Source organism: Amphiura filiformis, chromosome 6 (assembly GCF_039555335.1).
Source record: "Amphiura filiformis chromosome 6, Afil_fr2py, whole genome shotgun sequence".
Classification (NCBI taxonomy): Eukaryota; Metazoa; Echinodermata; class Ophiuroidea; order Amphilepidida; family Amphiuridae; genus Amphiura; species Amphiura filiformis.
The window spans coordinates 4,853,571-4,878,167 of record NC_092633.1 but is presented as its reverse complement, the minus strand read 5'-3'; the positions used below and the strand labels follow the sequence as shown (position 1 = coordinate 4,878,167).

General features: G+C 37.0%; 1 protein-coding gene across 1 annotated transcript in view; it reads right to left on the bottom strand.

Annotated features, from left to right (window-relative positions):
- The window catches only part of LOC140154857 (kinesin-like protein KIF22-B), a 44,524-nt gene that overhangs the window by 15,425 nt on the left and 4,502 nt on the right, over positions 1 to 24,597 (bottom strand). Inside the window, exons 2-10 of the mRNA XM_072177505.1 lie at positions 19,149 to 19,455; positions 18,309 to 18,472; positions 17,038 to 17,183; positions 15,873 to 15,936; positions 14,594 to 14,703; positions 6,994 to 7,069; positions 6,189 to 6,233; positions 5,070 to 5,214; positions 174 to 309 (exon numbers count right to left, since the gene is read on the bottom strand). Coding sequence (XP_072033606.1) covers positions 174 to 309; positions 5,070 to 5,214; positions 6,189 to 6,233; positions 6,994 to 7,069; positions 14,594 to 14,703; positions 15,873 to 15,936; positions 17,038 to 17,183; positions 18,309 to 18,472; positions 19,149 to 19,434 — 1,172 coding nt within the window. The 5' untranslated portion in view covers positions 19,435 to 19,455. The remainder of the gene's footprint in view (positions 1 to 173; positions 310 to 5,069; positions 5,215 to 6,188; positions 6,234 to 6,993; positions 7,070 to 14,593; positions 14,704 to 15,872; positions 15,937 to 17,037; positions 17,184 to 18,308; positions 18,473 to 19,148; positions 19,456 to 24,597) is intronic.

The window sequence follows — 24,597 nt, the reverse complement described above, 5'->3', positions numbered from 1 at the left end:
AAGAGCTATCTCAAGAACCACTGAATCAATACTTGTTTTTCATGCTGATTCTAAATATGGTCATGAAAATGTTAAATTCTGAAATTTTTTGATTAAAAAAAGATATTTTGAAACTTGTCGTCTGCAGTGGACACCCGAGTGGAGATTTAAAGAAAAGACTTGCAACTACCTACCCAAGGAAAGGAGCCACAGTTTGTTTCTGTTGACTTGGTTGACTGTTTGGTGATGTCTTTGCTTTCTTGGCTGCTGGAACTCCTGATATTGAGCTGCCACTTAATGTCCGTTTTAAAGGACCACTAGTGGGATTATCTTACAAAAAAGAAGGAAAAGAAATTATTTAAAGAAACAGACATGGCCATATTTTGCAATTCACTGGTGGAGTGGTAAACTAGTGCACCTCCAGATAGTGAGGTGCATGCTTGTTTGCTATATGTGACAAATCTGGTCCATGGGGGCTAAAGGCGACAGCAAATTTGAAATTGAAATAAAGGCAAAAATATGGAGTAAATACATAAGAAAATAACACATCGCAAAACCTCAGAACTTTAGAACCAGGTATGCTAGACCTTTTGGCGTTTTCAGTATGATAGCTACTGCGTGTATAAGGTAATAATTATAGTAACTCAATTTTCAAAAATGCCAGTGTCAAGTTTTTTAAAAGATTTTTCTTAACCTTAAGTTTGAATTAAGATGTCATTTGTAAGTGTTAAGGGACCGTTCATTATTTCTACCGGAGGGGGGGGCCGAGCAGACAGAAAATCACTGCCGAAAACTATATGACCCCCCCTTCTCCGATAATAAAAACCATATGACCCCCCCTCCGAGCTACATGAAAATCATATGACCCCCCCCACCAACCAAAATAGAAAGTATTGCTGCGGAGGAGTGGGGTCTTTGTAATTTTGGTTACAGGGATGTGCCACACAGACCTTTGAATGCTGACTTTCTCGCATCTGTACCATTTTTCATCACCATGTAGCAGTGATGTCAGTATGCATTTCATTTATAGGCACAGCTTCAAGTAGCTAGTGGACACTTAAAGCGCTGACATATGCACACTCGCAATGACGCGCAATAGATGCGCACATGGATCACTGCCACATATCAGGCTGGAAAATTATGCCTTTACTGTTTTTGCCACCCGGCTATCAGTATACCAATTTTTCACAAAAAGCACCTAAATTTACCATAATTGCAGTAATTGGGCACTTTTCTCCAAATATTGGTCTTTACTGAATAGCCACCCATCAATATACCAAAATCGCTGAAAAGGACTCCAAAATCATGGCACATCCTCATATACCTTCAACTAGGTAGAACCCCACAGGGTATTTTAACTTGTTTTATTTATTTTTCTAAAATATTATTTATTTCACATGCATGTACACAGTTTTTGGTTCAAACTGCCACTCTGTGCTCCAGCTAGTACATGTACATGTACTTCAATACCACAGGTCCCTGAACAAACCGCACAGTGATATTATCCATATGACTACTTTGTTTGCACCAAGAACAATCTTTCAAGTGGCAGGTTTGGAAACTTGGGGTCAAAATTATTGTAATTCATTAGTTTTATGTAATTAGGCTAAAATGGCTGTAAAACAAATTTATTTCATTTTTTAAGTTGTAATTTAATTCAATCATACAGAATATAAAAAATCAAATGAGTTTAATAAACTATCCAGCTGATTTATTAATTTTCAATCTCTTAAATTGTAAGTATGCATCAACTTCTCATACATGTTGATGCTGGGTGCAGTACATAGCCCCTTTTAGTGTAAAAAAGGAATAAAAAGTAGTTTGCGACATCTTACCATAAATCAGTGATGTACAGTGGTGTAGATTTCTTTTTTGACATTGGGGGGATGGGGTTGAAAAAAAGTATAGTGAATCCAGCACCTTTTGGCAACAAAATACGTTTATTCTACAAATGCGCGCCAAGCGCGTGAAATTTTTTGATATTTTGAAGCTAAACTGATGAAATATGGTGCAAAAGTGGAATAAATGTGCACGAAGCGCGCAGAAAATTGCACTTATGAGGCCAAAATGGACAAATATGTGTTCAGAAACCTATATTCAGGCGTCAACATTGGGGGGATGATTGTATGGAGCATCAATATTAGAGATCTACTCCTATGGTGATGTATTGATCGGGCTCAAGTTCACTTTTTGCTGGACTCGGACACAAACAGACTCGGTTCGGCTCAAACTTGGACACAGAAGGTCCAATTAGATCCATGTAAAATGTGAAATGATTATCTAAAAATGTCAAAATAGATCTCAAATTTGATTCAAAATTTGTTGTCATATTTATCCAACATATCCACAAAATTATTTAGATTTATCTGTCACTTCCCAGAAGTGATGATGATGATGATGATGATGATGATGATGATGATGATGATGATCAGGGCTCGAAAAAATGTTAATTTCCCGGGAAGCAAGCTAACTTTCCCACAATTTATAGCATGTTTTTTTCATGACTTTTTCGAGCCATGATGATGATGGTGATGATGATGTTATTTTTCTATAATGTATTTGAATACATTGCCCAAGTTTACTGTCATGGTGGTTTGGGCGAGTCTTTGTAGTTGAACTAGGGTATGGAAATGACACCTGTGTGGGGTGGGGTTTGATAGTGGATGTGTATTGGGGGAGCGGTTTGGGGTGGTGTAGTTATCTTTTTTCATTGTAAAAGAACAAAGACATGAAAGAAGAGTCTGACCACAGCATTACTGTGCAGCAGCTTGATTATTCTTAATTCTCTATTACGAAAATGGCAGTGTACATGTATATTTATGAAATTGGTTCCAAATTCTCTTATTTCAGCAAATTTGTATTGTACATTTGGCAAATTAGAAGCAAAATCTAGAATTTTTCTCCATTTTTTGGAATGTTTTACCCAATGACCCATTTTTTCAAAATGTTATAATAAATTACTTACTTTTGGTGCAAATTTATGTCAATTCACACCGTGGCAGGTGAAAAACAGGTGAGGCCCGACTTAAGTCCGGACTAGGACCAAAGTGTCGGCCGACATGCAAATAAATCTAATGGTCAGGGGTCCAGGGGCAATGTTCCAGATGGGGGTCCAGGGCGAAGCCCCGAAGCTCAGGATTTTTGAGATGCAAAACCATCTGACCCCCCTTTCAATAACTAAAAAAACATCTGACCCCCCCTTTTTGCCTGACAAAACCATCTGACCCCCCATGTATTCTCCGGCCCCCCCCCTCCGTGGAAATAATGAACGGTCCCTAAATAGTAACCAGCATAAAATTGTGGTTCATTTACACAATTGAATTACAAAATATCAATTGTTTTATACCTACATGTATAATCGAATCAAGTTCTTCAAAATATTTCTCAGCGTTGCATGATTTTACAGCCACTCACAGAACTTTATTTTGCTTAAAACCCTATCATCAGGCTAAAAATAATAAATGTTATGTCTCAAAGCCCATGGCAGTGTCAAATTTTTTTAAAGATTTTTTAATCTTAATTTTGAATTAAGATGTCATTAAGAGTGTTAAATAGTATACAGCATAAAATTGTGGTTCGCTTATACAACTGAAGTACAAATATCAATTGTTTTATACCTACATGTATAATCAAATCAAGTTCTTCAAAATATCTCAAGAGTTTCATGATTTTACAGCAAAAAACCCTTAAAAAACCCAAAACGCTAAAATGGACACGCTAAGAAAACGAACATGCGCGGGGACTTTGAGACATAAAATTTATATTTTAGCATAATTAGACAGTCGGTTCCAGAGACATGGCCACTTTTGTGTTGCTCAGAACTATAAAATACAAAGGAAGTTGAATACTTTTTTTAAAATTTTTATGTCGGGCATATCTAGGCATTAACAGCTGAAATCTAGTAGATAACGCTGACGAAACTTGCCAGATACAAGTGACCTGGTGAACGAAGGGGTCGTCGTGAGATAGCTGGTCGGGTATTTTTACAGGACAGGCAAGTGTAGCCGACAATCGGACGTTACCCTGATCGGAACCGCCTGTAAACAAGGTCTTTTATCATGGATCATTTGCCCCGCCATTACCAGATGAACCACGGGGAGAGCGGAGATTTTTTTTTTTTAAGGTCCTGCGGGGAATATCTCAAAATCAATATATTCCTGACATAAAACACATTTTGCTTGATCACATCAAATATATGATATTTGATGTGCTTGTTTCAAGGGTCAGGGAATCATGTGTCAGACCAAGAGTACTACTTATTCCAAAACTTTATTATAATAACTATTTTAAGGTTTGACACTATTTTAAAGTATTGCGATTTGGTAGTTCACAGCATCTTGTGAATGGTAGTCAGCTTTGGCAAAAATCACATTGCTCATTTCATAGCGAGTGTGTAGAAGAATTCAAATATCAACTTTTGTAGATCCTGTGGTTCTTGAGTTATGTTGTAGGAGCAAATCAAGCAAGGTTTGAAAGTATATGGTTTGTAGAATGAACTTTTGCAAAACATCAAAGTGTTATTTTTCAATAATACATTGATTTACATAATGAAAATCGATATTGTTTGGCTGCTTCGACCAACAGTACCTTGTCTACCCTTAAGGCATTTAAAGCCATATTATAACATTTTCAAACAAAATAGATTAGCATTTCTTTGCCATAAAATGTTAGCTTTTACTGTCAGATATATCCCCTATTATTTTTGAGCCAAACAACTACGGCAAAGCAAAGAAAATGGGAATTTACTACCAGCGCACATATCGCCAATACGTACCACTCCTTCGGTCATGTTGTGGTACGACCCTTTGTTGTGTATATCACCGTCCCGCACGCCGTGTAACGTACTGTGTGTTATGAACATCGTATGCGTTCGACTAATAATTCCATCGTAATAATAAAGCGCCGGTTCGGCTTTTATTCAAAATCTCGGATTTTGACAAAACTACAGCACCTAGAGTCTTGATTTTTGCAGGGTATATTGGTTTTTAAGTACAATTTAATCGTGTAAAAAAAGGAATTTTAAAAATTCAGTGAGGGCGTCTTCCTCAGCAAATGTTATAATATGGCTTTAAACAACGACTTCTACTTACCTATTGTTTCTCTTGTGAAAGGTCTGTTGACTATCTTCCTTGACTTAGCTGCTAAGTTTAGTGTAGTATATGTATCCATGTAATTGACTTCTTCAGGGGCAATGTTAGTAATCATGTATGCATGTGAGCTGCCACCAAGAGAATCCTATTGTATTATTAGAAAATAAGGTATTATTTATTAAAACTTCTATAATTAATAGTGAATAGTTTCAACCCTTACTATCACAATAATTTACAGTAGAAGACTGCTTTAGTGGCAACCACCTCATCCCTACCGAGGCCTGTACGCCAGGTTTTTAATACATTTTTGGACAAAAAAGGTCCAAATTTTGTCCACTTTTCACAAAATCGCCCCCCCCCCACCGAAAAAAGTCCACCTTTTCAAAATCAGCACCCCCAATGAAATCCTGCGTACGGGCCTGTCCCTACGCTTTGGACTATAATAAAAGTATAATCTACCCCTAAGTAGAGTAGCAATGTCTGTTGAAGTTGCTGTTGTGGAAAATACCATTAAGTATGAACTAACTGCACTTAGCCTAAAGTCACTTCATTTAGCATTAACACCCACAGGAAAATCCAAAGGGTGTTGTAACCACCCCTTTATAGTAAGATGTTAATGCAAACTTACAAGTTGTCATTAAAGTGAGTTAAGAACAGGCCAAGAATGTGATGCACATGCTATGTGAATTTCTGTAACTATTATTACTGTGAGCTGAATCTACTCACTGTCATTAGTTCATTCTATGATTACAAAGTTCAAAATCAACATAGTTCATGTTAAACAGTACTAAAATGTACTGTAGAATAAGACAGCAGATATATGTGTAAATAAAATGATGATGTATGTATGTTCACCACATAATTGTATTGTTTTGTCAGAATGATGTAACCGGGATCTCCCCGTCAGTCCGAATCACCGTCAGTCCAACCACCGCTAGTCCAAAATTTTAGGATTAGGGTTAGGATTAGGGTTAGGGTTATGTTTAGGTTTAGGTTTAGGATTAGGGTTACAACCTAACGGTAAGCTTAAAATACAGACTAGCGGTGGTTCGGACTGACGGGGTTTCGGAATGACGGGGTGTACCCATGTTACCAATGAGATTAAATAGACTCACTCACCTGAAGCAATCTTGTCAATTTGCTGTCTCTGTATGGTATTCTAGGCTGAAATAATATAATAACGACTGTTAGTGGTTGAAATGCATTCAAGGTTTACTGGACAAGACTTCAGGTTTTTGGGAAATGAGTACTTAAAAAATGGTTATTTTGGGAAAACCTTAAAATTTGTGGTCGGACCTATAATGTGCGATTATACCCCAAAAGCATACATTTTGGAATGTTTTGGGCATCGCGCATTCTCACTATCCTTACTATTAGTTGACTCTTCTAAAACTTATCCAACATATCTGATTCCTAAAATTAGCTCATATTATGATTAAACTAGATACATAGAAATTTGAAACTTGAAGTGAAAACATATTTAATTTGCCACATAACAACAGGTGCACTGATCATCTGCAAAGGCTAAGCCCAACTCTGGACAGCTAAAAACATGACTGAGGTAGATACGTTTGAATTTTTATCAATGCTTGCTAAGTTGATACATTGTATCTGTTTAACTAGCAAGAGGTCAGACTTGCCTTTTGAAGTTTTGAACAGCGAGAGTAAATAGTCACTGGGCGGGAAAAAACCTCATATATATTTTTGGCCTTTGAACATGGATAAAGCCTTGTAGTTGTAGACTTTATATTGAAGAGGTTGCTTCATCCATGTTCAAGGGCCAAAAGTACATGCAGGAAACACCTCATATTTACTTTTGGCCCTTGAAAATGGATAAAGCCTTGTAGGTGCAGACTTTATATTGAATGGTTTGCTTTATCCATGTTCAAGGGCAAAAAGTGACGAAATGTAACATAATACATACCAATCCTTGGTTGAGTGCATCTACTACTTGCCCCAGTACAAAGAGAGATGTGTTGATAGCACCACTCTCCTTCAACCTAATTGAAAACATAAAAATAATATATAGAAAAGCCTTTAACTGGTTGAGTTGTTTGAGTCACTCACTATTTATTGAGGCTGGTAGATGGAAAAACAGTGGCATGATCAACGGGAATTATATAAACATAATTTTCACCAGGTTTGCTGTCACAAATAATAAAGGAGACAAGTAGAAAAAGTGATCCTGCCTGGGAATCGAACCCAGGACCTCAGGTTTACGAGACCTGTGCCTTAACCACTGGGCCATGGGAGCTTCATGATTAGGCTGATGGAAAGTCGTACCCATAAGCAGTCACTTAAACTTATCTCCTCCCCGCAAACAAAGTGAGGCTGGTAGAATTCAGAATATTGATAGAGAATGTCGCACTTGTGTTCTTTGTGAAACAGGGGATATCGAGGACGAATATAATTTTACAATTTCTGAAAAAAAATTTCACCAGCTTTAAGTTCAAGATACCTGCCAGTATGGGTTTTTAACTTGTCCAACTCGTCAAAAGTTTTATTCTTTAATAAATACGGGCGACTCAAACACTTTGTCAGGCTTAGCTGCATTTGTTTTTCATGCATTCATTTTATGAAATAGAGTGGTTGAAACTTAATGGTATAATACTTTACAAGGACTGTTTTCTATTATATCTTAAAATAACTTGTGTTGTTTGTGTATTTTGTGATGTCTTAAAATGCAAACTATTTTGTAATAATATGGGCCAAAGACCTGAATGTATTTAAATAAAATTGAACTAGCCATGCATATGAGGATGACAATTGGGAAGCCCAGTGCAGCAACAAAAAATGATAATAAACACTAACTTATTATCTATGAACCTACCTAATACTCTGGTTACCAGTTCTCTTGTTATCTATGAACCTACCTAATACCCTGGTTACCAGTTCTCTTGTAATTATCTACTAGCGGGTACCCGCGCTTCGCGCGGGCCCCCGCTAGATGAGTAAACGGGAGCGGTTAGTAAACGGGAGCGGTTAGCATAAACGATGGAAAATGGTAATCATGACAATTGGTATCGATTTAACAGCTCAATTATTAGGGCCTACTCGGTCAGTGATGTGGTACAATTTTTGTTGCCTCCATTTTGCAAACGATTTCCTTTAGCATAATCTTTTGCGTAATTTTTGTACCAAACACACTTTTGACTTATTTTTTCTTTGTCTTTCCTTTTTTCTTTCAGTTTCTCTCTCTATCTCTTTCCATTTCTTGCTTTCCCGTAGTTCAGTTCCCCGCATGGAGTCTGATTTAATAGGAGTGTGAAGGGGCAAATTTTTTTTCCCGCGAATCCCCGAATGACCAACAAAAGTGGGGGGGGGGAGGGGAATTGCCCGCCTGCCCCCCTTTTTGCGCACACCACAGCTTTCCCGTTATTTCGTTCCATTTCTCTCCTTTTTATTTTCTTGCTTGTTCCCTTTCTTTCTTTCTCTCTGTCTCTCTCTCTAGCTCTTTCTTTCTTTCTTTCTGTCTGTCTGTCTGTCTTTTTTTGTTTTTCCTATTCTTTTTTTTCTTTTCTCTCACCCTTTCTCTTTCTTGCTTTCTTTCATTCTTTCTTTCATTCTTACTTTCTTTTTTTTTCTTTCTTTCTTTCTTTCTGTCTGTCTGTCTTTCTTTCTTTGTCTTTCTGTCTTTCTTTCTGTCTGTCTTTCTGTCGTTGTCTTTCTTTCTTTCTTTGTCTTTCTTTCTTTCTGTCTGTCTTTCTTTCTTTCTTTGTCTTTCTTTCTTTCTGTCTGTCTTTCTGTCTTTCTTTCGTTGTCTTTCTTTCTTTCTGTCTGTCTTTCTTTCTTTGTCTTTCTTTCTTTCTTTCTTTCCTGTATACATATGTACATGTGGGTTTCTGATTAACCTCATATTTGGCCATACTAAAAAGTGCCCATTTTTGCGGTCTTCGTGCGAATTTGTTCCACTTTTGCACGCATGTATGTGGCCGTTTCTTTCTTTCTTTCGTTCGTTCGTTCTTTCTTTTAAATTAGTTTCTGTTTCATCAAGTTGGCCTATACTATAGCAACATTGGGTTTCAATAAGGTTGAGTTACATAGGCGTAACTTCAGGTGGTGGGGTGGGGGAAATGGTAATCATGGCAATTGGTATCGCTTTTACCAGCCCAATAACGCGTGTTTGCATATTAGAATTTGACCAAAACACAAATCCATTTTGCGTATTTTTGGTAGGCCATACTTTTTTAAACTTTTTTCTTTCCATTTGTCACTTCCCTTCCTTCCTTTCTTTCGTTCGCTCGTTCTTTTTTTTCTTTGATCTCTTTTCGACACATCCTTCCGTCCTCACTTTCTTTCATTCCTACCCTTTCCCACCATTTATTTATTTATTTTTCGCCAGGGCTCCTTGTCATTAAACCTTTCTTTCCTTTCATTTCTTTCTTTCTTTATTTTCCTTCGTTCTCAGTCCTTCTATCTCTCTTTACTTTTGCTCACATCATTTCTTTACTTCTTTCTCATTTTCCTCTCTGTGTCTTTTTTCCTTCTATCTATATCTCTTACGTTAGATAGGTTTTTCTTTCCCTTTCTCCTACTCTGTCTTTCTTCCTCTCTAGGCCTACTCAAGTTATAGTCAAACGCATCAAAACTCAAAATTTATTTTCAAATTACAAATTTACATACCTTTAAATCAGTTGCGTGTAGCGTGATATGGACAGGCATGTGCCTCCGATCGATCTGAAAATTGAGAAAATTCCACAGGAAAATTGCCGAAAAACTGCGGCCATCAAGCCCCCCCCCCTGGTCGAACCTTTCTTTCCTTTCATTTCTTTCTTTCTTTATTTTCCTTCGTTCTCAGTCCTTCTATCTCTCTTTACTTTTGCTCACATCATTTCTTTACTTCTTTCTCATTTTCCCTCTCTGTGTCTTTTTCCTTCTATCTTTATCTCTTACGTTAGATAGGTTTTTCTTTCCCTTTCTCCTACTCTGTCTTTCTTCCTCTCTAGGCCTACTCAAGTTATAGTCAAACGCATCAAAACTCAAAATTTATTTTCAAATTACAAATTTACATACCTTTAAAACAGTTGCGGGTAGCGTGATATGGACAGGCATGTGCCTCCGATCGATCTGAAAATTGAGAAAATTCCACAGGAAAATTGCCGAAAAACTGCGGCCATCAAGCCCCCCCCCCCCTGGTCGATGACCCCCCTCAATATGATGACATAACTGCTTAAAATCTTCTAACGGTAATAGCATTTACTGTCGCAATTTTCGCATCGTCTCTGCCATTTTTTGCGTCTTGAGGTTGTGGCGCGTGCTCGCTTCGCTGGGTTGCTATGCGTAAAAGCGTATTAATGTGCGTGAGGCCTATAGCATGGCAACGAAATGACGGGCCACCATTGGTTGATCCACCAAATAAATCCAAATAATTATTTGTATTTATTAATTTATCTATTTATCTACGCAATTACCATTTATCTGGAAATGCTAGAACTTATTTATTTATCTATTTATTAATTTTTTTGTCATCTATAATCTCTGACATGATACCGATGAATCGATCAGTTCCTCCTCAAAGTATCGATTATCGGCAAGTTCCTCTTTAATAGTATAGATGAACCTACCTAATACCCTGATTACCAGTTCTCTTGTTGTTATCTATGAACCTACCTGATACCCTGATCACCAGTTCTCTTGTTATTATCTATGAACCTACCTAATACCCTGGTTACCAGTTCTCTTGTTATTATCTATGAACCTACCTAATACCCTGGTTACCAGTTCTCTTGTTGTTATCTATGAACCTACCTAATACCCTGATCACCAGTTCTCTTGTTATTATCTATGTACCTACCTAATACCCTGATTACCAGTTCTCTTGTTATCTATGAACCTACCTAATACCCTGGTTACCAGTTCTCTTGTTGTTATCTATGAACCTACCTAATACCCTGATCACCAGTTCTCTTGTTATTATCTATGAACCTACCTAATACCCTGGTTACCAGTTCTCTTGTTATTATCTATGAACCTACCTAATACCCTGATCACCAGTTCTCTTGTTATTATCTATGTACCTACCTAATACCCTGATTACCAGTTCTCTTGTTATCTATGAACCTACCTAATACCCTGGTTACCAGTTCTCTTGTTGTTATCTATGAACCTACCTAATACCCTGATCACCAGTTCTCTTGTTATTATCTATGAACCTACCTAATACCCTGGTTACCAGTTCTCTTGTTATTATCTGTGAACCTACCTAATACCCTGATCACCTATTCTCTTGTTATTATCTATGTACCTACCTAATACCCTGATTACCAGTTCTCTTGTTATCTGTGAACCTACCTAATACCCTGATCACCAGTTCTCTTGTTATTATCTATGAACCTACCCAATACCCTGGTTACCAGTTCTCTTGTTGTTATCTATGAACCTACCTAATACCCTGGTTACCAGTTCTCTTGTTATTATCTATGAACCTACCTAATACCCTGATTACCAGTTCTCTTGTTATCTGTGAACCTACCTAATACCCTGATCACCAGTTCTCTTGTTATTATCTATGAACCTACCCAATACCCTGGTTACCAGTTCTCTTGTTGTTATCTATGAACCTACCTAATACCCTGGTTACCAGTTCTCTTGTTATTATCTATGAACCTACCTAATACCCTGATTACCAGTTCTCTTGTTATCTGTGAACCTACCTAATACCCTGATCACCAGTTCTCTTGTTATTATCTATGAACCTACCCAATACCCTGGTTACCAGTTCTCTTGTTGTTATCTATGAACCTACCCAATACCCTGGTTACCAGTTCTCTTGTTATTATCTATGAACCTACCTAATACCCTGATCACCAGTTCTCTTGTTATTATCTATGAACCTACCTAATACCCTGATTACCAGTTCTCTTGTTATCTGTGAACCTACCTAATACCCTGATCACCAGTTCTCTTGTTATTATCTGTGAACCTACCTAATACCCTGATCACCAGTTCTCTTGTTATTATCTATGTACCTACCTAATACCCTGATTACCAGTTCTCTTGTTATCTGTGAACCTACCTAATACCCTGATCACCAGTTCTCTTGTTATTATCTATGAACCTACCTAATACCCTGATTACCAGTTCTCTTGTTATTATCTATGTACCTACCCAATACCCTGGTTACCAGTTCTCTTGTTGTTATCTATGAACCTACCCAATACCCTGGTTACCAGTTCTCTTGTTATTATCTATGAACCTACCCAATACCCTGGTTACCAGTTCTCTTGTTATTATCTATGAACCTACCTAATACCCTGGTTGCCAGTTCTCTTGATGTTACCTATGTACCTACCTAATACCCTGGTTACCAGTTCTCTTGTTGTTATCTATGAACCTACCTAATACCCTGGTTACCAGTTCTCTTGTTGTTATCTATGAACCTACCTAATACACTGGTTACCAGTTCTCTTGTTATTATCTATGTACCTACCTAATACCCTGATTACCAGTTCTCTTGTTATCTGTGAACCTACCTAATACCCTGATCACCAGTTCTCTTGTTATTATCTATGAACCTACCTAATACCCTGATTACCAGTTCTCTTGTTATCTGTGAACCTACCTAATACCCTGATCACCAGTTCTCTTGTTGTTATCTATGAACCTACCTAATACCCTGGTTACCAGTTCTCTTGTTGTTATCTATGAACCTACCTAATACCCTGGTTACCAGTTCTCTTGTTGTTATCTATGAACCTACCTAATACCCTGGTTACCAGTTCTCTTGTTATTATCTATGAACCTACCTAATACCCTGATCACCAGTTCTCTTGTTATTATCTATGAACCTACCTAATACCCTGATCACCAGTTCTCTTGTTATTATCTATGTACCTACCTAATACCCTGATTACCAGTTCTCTTGTTATTATCTATGTACCTACCTAATACCCTGATCACCAGTTCTCTTGTTGTTATCTATGAACCTACCTAATACCCTGATCACCAGTTCTCTTGTTATTATCTATGAACCTACCTAATACTCTGGTTACCAGTTCTCTTGTTGTTATCTATGAACCTACCTGATACCCTGATCACCAGTTCTCTTGTTATTATCTATGTACCTACCTAATACCCTGATTACCAGTTCTCTTGTTATCTGTGAACCTACCTAATACCCTGATCACCAGTTCTCTTGTTATTATCTGTGAACCTACCTAATACCCTGATCACCAGTTCTCTTGTTATTATCTATGAACCTACCTAATACCCTGATTACCAGTTCTCTTGTTATTATCTATGAACCTACCTAATACCCTGATCACCAGTTCTCTTGTTATTATCTATGTACCTACCTAATACCCTGATTACCAGTTCTCTTGTTATCTGTGAACCTACCTAATACCCTGATCACCAGTTCTCTTGTTATTATCTGTGAACCTACCTAATACCCTGATTACCAGTTCTCTTGTTATTATCTATGAACCTACCTAATACCCTGATCACCAGTTCTCTTGTTATTATCTATGAACCTACCTAATACCCTGGTTACCAGTTCTCTTGTTGTTATCTATGAACCTACCTAATACCCTGGTTACCAGTTCTCTTGTTATTATCTATGAACCTACCTAATACCCTGATCACCAGTTCTCTTGTTATTATCTATGAACCTACCTAATACCCTGATCACCAGTTCTCTTGTTATTATCTATGTACCTACCTAATACCCTGATTACCAGTTCTCTTGTTATTATCTATGTACCTACCTAATACCCTGATCACCAGTTCTCTTGTTATTATCTATGTACCTACCTAATACCCTGATTACCAGTTCTCTTGTTATCTGTGAACCTACCTAATACCCTGATCACCAGTTCTCTTGTTATTATCTGTGAACCTACCTAATACCCTGATCACCAGTTCTCTTGTTATTATCTATGAACCTACCTAATACCCTGATTACCAGTTCTCTTGTTATTATCTATGAACCTACCTAATACCCTGATCACCAGTTATCTTGTTATTATCTATGTACCTACCTAATACCCTGATTACCAGTTCTCTTGTTATCTGTGAACCTACCTAATACCCTGATCACCAGTTCTCTTGTTATTATCTGTGAACCTACCTAATACCCTGATTACCAGTTCTCTTGTTATTATCTATGAACCTACCTAATACCCTGATCACCAGTTCTCTTGTTATTATCTATGTACCTACCTAATACCCTGATTACCAGTTCTCTTGTTATCTGTGAACCTACCTAATACCCTGATCACCAGTTCTCTTGTTATTATCTGTGAACCTACCTAATACCCTGGTTACCAGTTCTCTTGTTGTTATCTATGAACCTACCTAATACCCTGGTTACCAGTTCTCTTGTTGTTATCTATGAACCTACCTAATACCCTGGTTACCAGTTCTCTTGTTGTTATCTATGAACCTACCTAATACCCTGGTTACCAGTTCTCTTGTTGTTATCTATGAACCTACCTAATACCCTGGTTACCAGTTATCTTGCTGTTATCTATGAACCTACCTAATACCCTGGTTACCAGTTCTCTTGCTGTTATCTATGAACCTACCTAATACCCTGATTACCAGTTCTCTTGTTGTTCTCACTTCCAGCCAGGTCTATTAGATACATCTTGCCCAGCTGCTTGCGGTAAGGGGCTTGTGTCTGAGTTTTCTGGATCTATACAAAAAAATATTTAGCCATGGCAATGCCATAGAATAGAAATAACAGATACATGTATCATGCATGGGAATATATGGTGTGGGAAATTAAAAATACACTTTACACAATTATAGTTGTGTGCTTCCAATATCTTTGGCAGGGAAAAATCATGTTGTAAAAGCTACCAAAATATGTCATTAGTTTATTTCCCACCATCTATTATGCAGCTAGGATGGATTAGTTTGGGTGGATTGATTATAATTGACTGAAAAAGAAAAAGCTCTATGCATTGGTCACCTGCGATGTTTTTTGCACACTCTCCAAGTTTTAGTCAATGTTGTATACACATCAGACTTGTAACGAGTCATGACTTGAAACTCAACTTTTCAAAAATGGAATGACTTGACTCGGATCTTGACATTTTCCCCATAGAGATTGTACAGTGACTTGAGTCATTTGCCTCGACTCGAGCTATTGCTAGAAATGACTTGACTCGCCCATGAAATGACCTGACTTGTTACAACATACTATACAACGATCTTCATAGATCTTCATCTTCAAAGATCTTAATCCATTGTGTTTTGTCATAAAAAAAAAGAAACTTTTTCTCTACTGTTATATATATTTCCTTGATGCTTTTGATGTAATGTGCAATCATATGACCTATGCCTTAAATGATGTTTTTATTGTATTGCTCTTGATGTAATTTGTTGTAATATGTGCAATCGTATGATATAATGTTTTATATGTCGTTTTTATTGTGTATTCAGGGCCTCAGATTCGACGAGAATCACCGAATCGATTCTCGTAATGATTCTCCTAACATTTGTTGCGAGAATCAATTTCTTTCATTGAATCATGCAGTAAGTGAAGCGACTCTGATGGCTTTTGATTCTCGCAAACAGGAGCGAAATCTAGGCCCTGGTATTATATGTATGGCCTTGTGCCACCTGGGAACCAAGGGAGAACAGTGCCAGTGCATTGATTGGTCACCCCAGGTTAAATAAGAAATAAATAAATAAATAAATAAATAAATAGATAATGCTTTACCCTTTAGAGAAAACCTGGAGTATACGGTTAAAATGGGACTACTCACTTCAATTAGACATCAATGCACAAAGTTGCTGTATCTAGTTTTGTTTGTGTATGCAGTTGAATTATTCTCATATAAGATTATTTATATTTACCTTCAACAAAAGTATGGAATGGCTGCGACTGCTCCTGTTATTCAGTTTGGTTGCAGCTGTGGTTCTAACAAAAGCAAAGATAATTATAGACACATCAGGGGTAGTGCTAGGTTTTCAAACAAGGGGTCAACAATTTGAAATTTTGTGAAACTATGTATCCAAAACAACAAAATAAAGAGTTCAAATGACCCTTTAGCAACCTCTAAATGGTAATTTTGTGCACCAAAAGCTAAAAAATTGGGCCTGCTACCCCATGGCACAAGTTAGCGCAGCATCTGAGAGACATCAGTGTAAATCACTCGCAGCACACAAGCAGTGTTCAAAATAAGCATGCACTAATCCTTTTGTCTAAAATTCATGATGGACAACCATGATACGTCATGTACTTTCCCGAAGGACCACCACTACAATTTACCTCCAAAATCATGATTATTAAATAAATTAGAGTTGACTTCTTATTTCAATGTCATTTGTATTGTCAAGATCTCCTGCCAACAGTATTTCTTCACAATTTCTCATCACATGATCGCTACTGCAGTATGCCATCCTGTATGCCTTGATGTCTGCATGTTTTTTTATAATATTTCTCATTAACCATTGCACCAAGTTAACCAATGGTGCAGTGATTGAGATCTACATAATCAGAACGGGGAATTCAGAAGCTATCGCAGGTTTCCGAAGTAGTTCAGAAGCTAGCGCAGGTTTCTGAAGTATTAGCTCCAGATTTTCCTCACCCCAAAATATCACAGCGTTTCAAAAGTACCAATAACCTGTAACTTCACACTCATTATGTGGTGGAAGGTCACAATTCTGAAATATTTGAATTAAAATAAAATGTTTTTATTTTTAAAACTTGCCATCTGCAGTCGACACCCGCATGTTAATATAATACACTGCAAAAATATTTTACTCAACATTGAGTAAAAAGGTCACAACTCAAGAGTTGAGTAAAAATTCACCATTGGGCTCATATAGGTCACAACTCAACAAATGAGTAAAAATTACTCAACATTGAGCTCATGTTGAGTAAATTTGTACTCATTTGTTGAGTTGTGACCTATATGAGCTCAGTGTTGAGTAATTTTTTACTCAACTGTTGAGTTGGTTGTGACCTTTTTACTCATGTTTCAAGAGTAAAATATTTTTTGCAGTGTACAAGCCCTACCTGTTTTTACTTGCTGGAACAAAGTATGTTTGGAATTCCTTCACTGATGTTACTTGTTTATCAGACAGATTAGGGATGAATATATTGTTGTCTCTATCCTGTCTTATGGGTAGATCATGTGGCTTAGGCTCCAACAAATCAAAAACCTAGAATCAAGTAAAAAACAACAACATACCAACATGTTATTCTGAGAGTGCTAATATTTCCATTACAAACATCACTACAGTCCAACATCCCTTATCTGGACCTCTTTTATACAGATCTCTCTATTATCTGGACATGTGATCTTCATAGATATATAGTCCTCTTGCTCGATGAAAAAGGGATGTTTATCCAGGACCACTTACTAGTAATTACCCCTTTTGGCCAAATCCACTCCCAGCTGGACAAGCCCACCCCAATGATAAACCACAGTAGACAGGCCAAAAGATAGAAAGTTGTTATGTAATAATGGTATTATGGAATCTGTTGGCACACTTTTCACACCATGTTGATAGCGCTATAATAGGGCATCAGCAGGGGGTAACTGGATAGATTAGTGGTTTTGATAGTAATTCCTTTTTCATATAAAGCAACCAGAGTATACATGTTTTTGCTTTGAGAGCCTACTTTCATGCACTGAAGCATTAGAAGCCCATACCTATGTGGCTTAAAGCACTCAAATACCATATTCCAAATGTTAAATTACCCCCATTTTAAGTAGCCTTTCGCCTCAGACATTCAATGCAGAATTACATAATTTGACACGCATCCAGATTTTTCACTTATCTGGCCAATGCTTGGTCCCACCATGGCTGGATAAGAGAGGTTGGACTGTATTTTACTATTAGGAATATATTTTAATAGTGAATAAAAACAACAACTATTGCCTGATGAGTTTCAGAACTAGCTATAATAATGAACTGCATGGGAAGACCAACAAAACCTCTGACAATTACATGTAATTAACCCCTGCGGATTGGGCAGAAAGAAGAATCTTGGTCAGCGAACAAGTTACCACGATACGAATTGCTTTATTCCGTGTGGATGTAACTTGATTTTTGACCAAGATTCTGCGCACATCACTGCGCCTATTGGTCAGAATGGATGTTGTTTCAGTTATTGAACCAATCAGTGATCTTGTAAGAATAATGTCATCATTTAAAATGAATGGGTGAAATATTTTCAAAACTGTATTCTTATTGGCTATTCAACTGAATATCTCTTGTCATTAACCAATCACAGTCGTTGTTAGAAAGACAGTAGTGTTCAGGGGGTTAAGTACAACAAACCTTCTCTTGGTAAATCTCCATGTATGAGAAGCTGATTTTGAATTCCCATTGATTTCCATCTGGTTTGTTCCATCGATTTGACCGAATTGAGTGAAATATCCCGTTTACAGAGCGTGGAATGATACCAGGGTTGACGTCGGTTCCCAACATGGTGTGAGTTTTCCCTGTCATAGAACAGTGAGTTAGAGCATTAAAATAAGAAATGCAATTGTATGGATAAATTAAAGTTAAGAGGAGGATAAATGTTATTTTATTTTGTGATGTGTCAAAATATAAAACGTGATTCCGCATGTACATACATTTTGATGGTAAGTCATTTTTTGGCAAATTCCAGAAGTATTTGCAATATGTTATATGTTATTCGACACCGACATGGTGTAATTGCAATTGCGAGCACTGGCTTAAGGTTGGTCTTAACCCTGGAATTATGGAAATTTTCGAGCTTCATAACTGCTAAATTGTTGGTCTAAAGTATATAAAAGTATACATATTTAGAATGGTAAAGACTTGATAAATTCATCTGTGTGGTCAAATCTGGGCCAAAATGCTAATTTTGGGCCCAAAATTACCCCCCCCCAAGAAAAAATTTTTTGGCCCAATTCTTTTTCGTTAAACGTAACTAAAAAATTCTTGACTAATTTTTAAAAACTAGCTAGATAAAAAATATCTAGGAACCGTTTTTTAATTTTTTTGAATTTTGACCAACTTTGAGAAATTTGTACCAAAAATGGTCAAAAAATGCTTCATTTTAAAAAAAAACCCATAAAAAGCCTGATTTTCACCCAAATTTCAAATATTTTTTGGTGAAGTTGGTCAAAATCCAGCTTTCATAAACCTTACCTGCCCCTGTTGGTCCATAAGCAAACACACTAGCATTCTGACCATTCAATGTATGCAGCAGCAGTGGCTTAACACAGCTTTCATACACCTGTTTCTGTGTGGACTCTTTGTCAAAAAACGCATCAAAATCATACTTGATGGTTTGTTGACTATCCCTCCAGTTCCAAATCTCCAAAGATGTAGCTCCCAGCCCATTCACACATGGCTTCTTGTCTCTGTCCTCTGGGCGTAATGCTGGACGCAGGCGCACGCCCACTTGCACTCTGGATTTCTGTTTATTCGCCATTGAATTCAGTAGCTAGATTAGCTGGATTGAGACATTTGATGGGGTGGGAAAGAAAAATGTTATACTAGTGAATTTCAGTTCACATGCGACAAAATAAAGACTTATTATATTGTTTGATAACATTAACACAACAATTTCACCAGGGCTGTCAACTCTCACGCATTGGCCGTGAGTCTCACGCATTGGGTCACTTTCTCACGGTCTCACGCCAATGTAGTATAATCTCACGCCTAGGTAGTAAATCTCACGCAAAAAGCTGGAAAATGATTAAAATCTCAAGCATCGTCACCCCCCCCACTTTTCAGATTCTCAGCGCCACGGCTCAAATAATCATGGGTCAAAATGAACATTGTAGTCGGCAAATCCCGGTTCGCCACTGTCTCACGCCAAGCAATTCCAAAAAGTTGACAGCCCTGATTTCACATTAGGGCCAGAGCCAAAATTCCCGTTTGTGGCGGGACGGAATTGTGATAGACCTTTTAAATTGTAGCTCTGTGACTGTTTATTTTATAAAATAAATAAATAAATAAATTTCGGAATCTATATAGCGCTTTTTCCAGAGGATTCAAAGTGCTGTAATTTCGCTGCGTGGTGAATCATCACAATCAGATCGCATCAACTAGGCTAGTTGCAGCCGAACCTGGCGCAAACCTATCCGCACTTAGATTGTAACATCCACACATTTTCTGCAGCTCCCCAAATTCCATTGGGTGAAGGAAGTTTTGATAACGAAACAACTAATCACCGATTTTGAAAGCAGGAGGAAACCGGAGATCCCGGAGAAAACCTGCGAGATTTGTTTCTAACATTGGTATTAACTTCAACTATCCTTGTTTTGTTATGGAAGGAATTATAAAATTCACCCCCCTCTTTATAGTACGCTCATTTTATTTTTTTTAAATCATGTCAATTTGGCGGGACGGAATTGTCTTTTCTTTCACTTCCAATGAAAAATTATAGCAAAATTTTAACTGAGAAAGAAAATTTTCATCCCTTCCTGAACTTACAAAAATCATTTCAAAATGTGGCAGGGCCATGTTTTACACCACAGACCCTGAAAATAGCATTATTGCTGGCATCCTACCACAAAAGGCCTGAAAAAGAAGTAGTTTTTGTGTACTTAGGAATGTTTATTACCATAATAGTTGATATTTTGGAAAGTTTTGACTAAAAATTTTTTTCTCGTCCCTTCCGGAACGTAAAAAAATCACCTCAAAATGTGGCGGGACTGAATTTTACACATATTTTAATTTATTTCTTTATTTTTACGAAGTCCACTGAATTTTTTTGAGTGCTGAAATTGTCTATACAGAAGACCTTTATAATACCATAAACAAAAAAATCCTATCTTTTTTAAATATGTAGTAACATCAAATTTAGTAATTCCGTCCCGCCACACCAAGAGGGCGGTACATTTTATTTTACTGCTTGCAGTCCGAAATTGACAGGCAAATTTTACTTTTTTTTTGCCGATTCATAATCTTTGGTTAGTAGTCTATTACACCAGAGAAGAAATTCACTCCTGTGACAATTTCTAAATTTTAGATTGAGTGATGACCATTTTTGGCTCTGGCCCATTAGGGAAAAAAATCGTAAGTTTGATGATGTTCTATAATAAATGAAAGTGCTTTAATTTTAACATCCCTACCTTCCTGAAACATAAGTTTCAAATTTATGTTGAAAATTCCAACCAGAAAGATCAACTTTGACAATATTTTAACTAGTTTTAGGGGGTGGGCTTATAGCCGAAGGTGGTCTTATACCCGGGTGTTTACGGTACTTTGGGTCACATGACTCACATCGATAACAATGAGTTTACAAACAAAATGGCTGGGAAAACTGAGAAAATTGTGTCCTTAAAGTTAAAAAGTGTTTCATCTTGATGATCATAATTTTATCCCTGCCAACCAGTACAATACCACGTGCACCACACATCATCAGACAAACAAGAACTTACATTAAAATTTTCGCTGTTTTTATGAAGAATATTAAATTTAAAGGAGTATTTTGTGATCCTAGCATCCTCTTTTTATGACATTTTTCAGTAGATATCCACGAAAAAAGCTTATTCCCAAAATTTCAGTTGATTCCGATTTTGTGTTTACGAGTTATGCACGATTATGTGTATTACACTGCTCCATAGACAATGTGTTGTATTGTAATTTTGTATGTCCAGAACGAAATTTCACGATATCTTTGCTAAACGAATTAATCTGCAACAAATATTTTGTATATAAACATTATGTAGCCAGAGGTTTCCAGTGATATAAAAATCTCAACTTTTTTTTGTGAAAAGTGGGGGGATGATGCTGTGGATCACGAAATGCCCTTTTAACGTGGCTGTGTACTCTAGACGTTGTTTCTTTTGCGAAATTGAGTTTTTTTGATATGTTTGTACTTTCTTATGTTTGTTATACATTGTAAATACAAGGAATGAAAATCCAGATTTGTTAACTCCAACTGCAATATTTTACCGATTTTATTTCACTATTTAGTCGGGTATCTACCAGGCTTTAATGTGCACCCCCCCCCCCCAGGACTCTACCAAACCAACTTTTTTAGCTTCCTTTTATGGTCCTATAACACATTCAAGATGTTAACAAAAAATATTTCCCGGCACTCCGGCCATATTCAAGGTTATACTTATAGGTCAACACAGGGGTCAAATTTCAAAGTTGCTCAAATCTGGTTAACAAGCACACCGAATTATTCCTCTCATTGCAAGGATTCAGAAAAAGTATAGTTTGACCTACCTGCGATTTACCGTTCTTGAGTTATAAGCAAAAAGGTCAAATTTTGAGCGGTGGTCAGTTTTTTTTGGCCACACAGGGGCCAAAAATTAAATATGCTCCGATTTCAACGCAAATGGTCTCATATTGCTCGTCATGCAAAAGCAAGTCAAAAAAGGAATTGTTTGCACTGTCTAAAATGCTTTGTTATTGACAAAATTGGCCATAAAGGTCAATCCCCCATTACAGCCTATTGACCACAACCTATATATGTTGTGACGTTTCCTAGGAAACGAAACATCCTACATGGTTACAACTATTCCTTATTTGACTTATTGTTACATAACAAGCAATTTGAGACCAATTTCGTTTAAATTGGAGCATTTTTAATTTTTGGCCCCTGTGTGGCCAAAAACACTGACCACCGCCCAAAATTTGACCTTTTTGCTTATAACTCAAGAACGGTATGTCGCAGGTAGGTCAAACTATACTTTTTCTGAATCCTTGCAATGAGAGGAATAATTTGATGTGCTTGTTAATCAAATTTGAGCAACTTTGAAATTTGACCCCTGTGTTGACCTATAACCTTGAATATGGCCGGAGTGCCGGGAACTATTTTTTGTTAACATCTTGAATGTGTTATAGGACCATAAAAGGAAGCTAAAAAAGTTGGTTTGGTAGAGTCCTGGGGGGATGCACATTAAAGCCTGGTAGATACCCGACTAATTCCACTCGTGTTTGAAATTTAAAAGGAAAGAAAATCTTTGTTGTACCAGCAGGGTACATGCGCGCAACAACGCATCGCGTTGCATATCGCGCAATTTGTTAATGCACAGATATGCTACGCATGTACACGACGCCTATCTGCATGCGCGGCGCATCTTATGGAAACTAGGCCTGGCATTTTCGGGTAATTTTGTACCGGGTACCCGCCGCAATTTTCGGGCGGTAACCGGTACCAAATGCACAAAAAAAAAAAAAAAAAAAAAAAATTTTAATTTTTTTTTAAAGTTTTTTATTTTTTCGGTTTTGTAGTGTCTCTGGACCTAGACCTAAATGCCAGGATCATTCATGGTTGACCTAAAAAAAAAAAAAAAAAAAAAAAATTTCAAGATATTTTGTTATTTTTTATATGAAAATTGATAATTTGTATTCATGTCATAGTCTATTAATGATTTCAAAATGTATTGAATTGGAATGCATTTTGAAATCATTAATTAGAGTCATGCGGTAGCATGACCAGCAAGTTTTAAAAAAAAACGACTGATAAAGAAGAATAAGCAGATGCACCGCAAGACTATATTTACACGAAACAAAACGCTATTGTTCTATGATATTTTTCGCTGAGTACAAAATATATCTAAAACCATGCTAAATCTTATTTACTGTCCAAAGTGTAATATTTTAATAACTCATTAATTAAAAAAGTTACACCAATCTTACAGTCAATCCGATTATTTCATAATAAACAAACATTCTTGTTTATTTCACGCGGTATTTCATAGCCAAAATTAGTGGCAAATCATAGCTAATCATACTGATATCCAGAATCTTTCGTCACTGCTACAGCCATACATGGCTGTCACTGTCGCACTACTTTTTGAGATTCACTTTCAAAATATACCCTAGCATTTTCCTGGATACCCTACATACAAATTCTGGATCCCATTCGCCAAAAAAATCAAGTTTTTCACAATTCTTTTATTCTTTCCGGACCACAGCATACATTCATATTAATAAATACTCCACTTTCACACGTTGTTTTATCGAGGCGTCCACGTGGCGAAGTGGTTAAGGACATGGACTTCTAATCCACTTAAGAAGTTTTGCTCAAGTTGAAACTTCCCATCACCTTTTTTTTAAATGTTTTATTAACCAATTTATTGTCATAAATCAAGAATAACACCATTTCGAACATCCATTGCTATTGTGATATTATATTTTTTTCATCAAACAAACATGTTTGATTTTTTATTCACATTTAGGCCTAGGGCCTACTTTCACCATGCAGATGCTTTCACCATGCCTGACGATCATGATATTTCCGAATCATTTCACATTTTGGATGCATTGTAGCCGACGGGGACCCAACTAAAGGCTGCTAGTCAGGTGTAGGAATGCGTGTATTTGGATTTGTCTATATATGTGTGAAAAAGTATTGTTCCACTAGTATGGAAGGCCAACAGGGACAAAAACGAAACAAAAAAGAGACAACCAAATATGTAAGGCCATTAAAGTCATACGTAAAGACAAATTAGCAAAGCGGCAAAAATACCCAAATGCCAATTGCAAGGAGGGACTGTCCCCACCACCATGACCACATACACACGGAAACCCGATAGAGAGCAGGGCTTGAAGAATGAGGGAAATTAAAACCACAAACCGCTAAAGATCACCAACAACCGCCGCTCAATAGGGATGTCAAACTAGATTG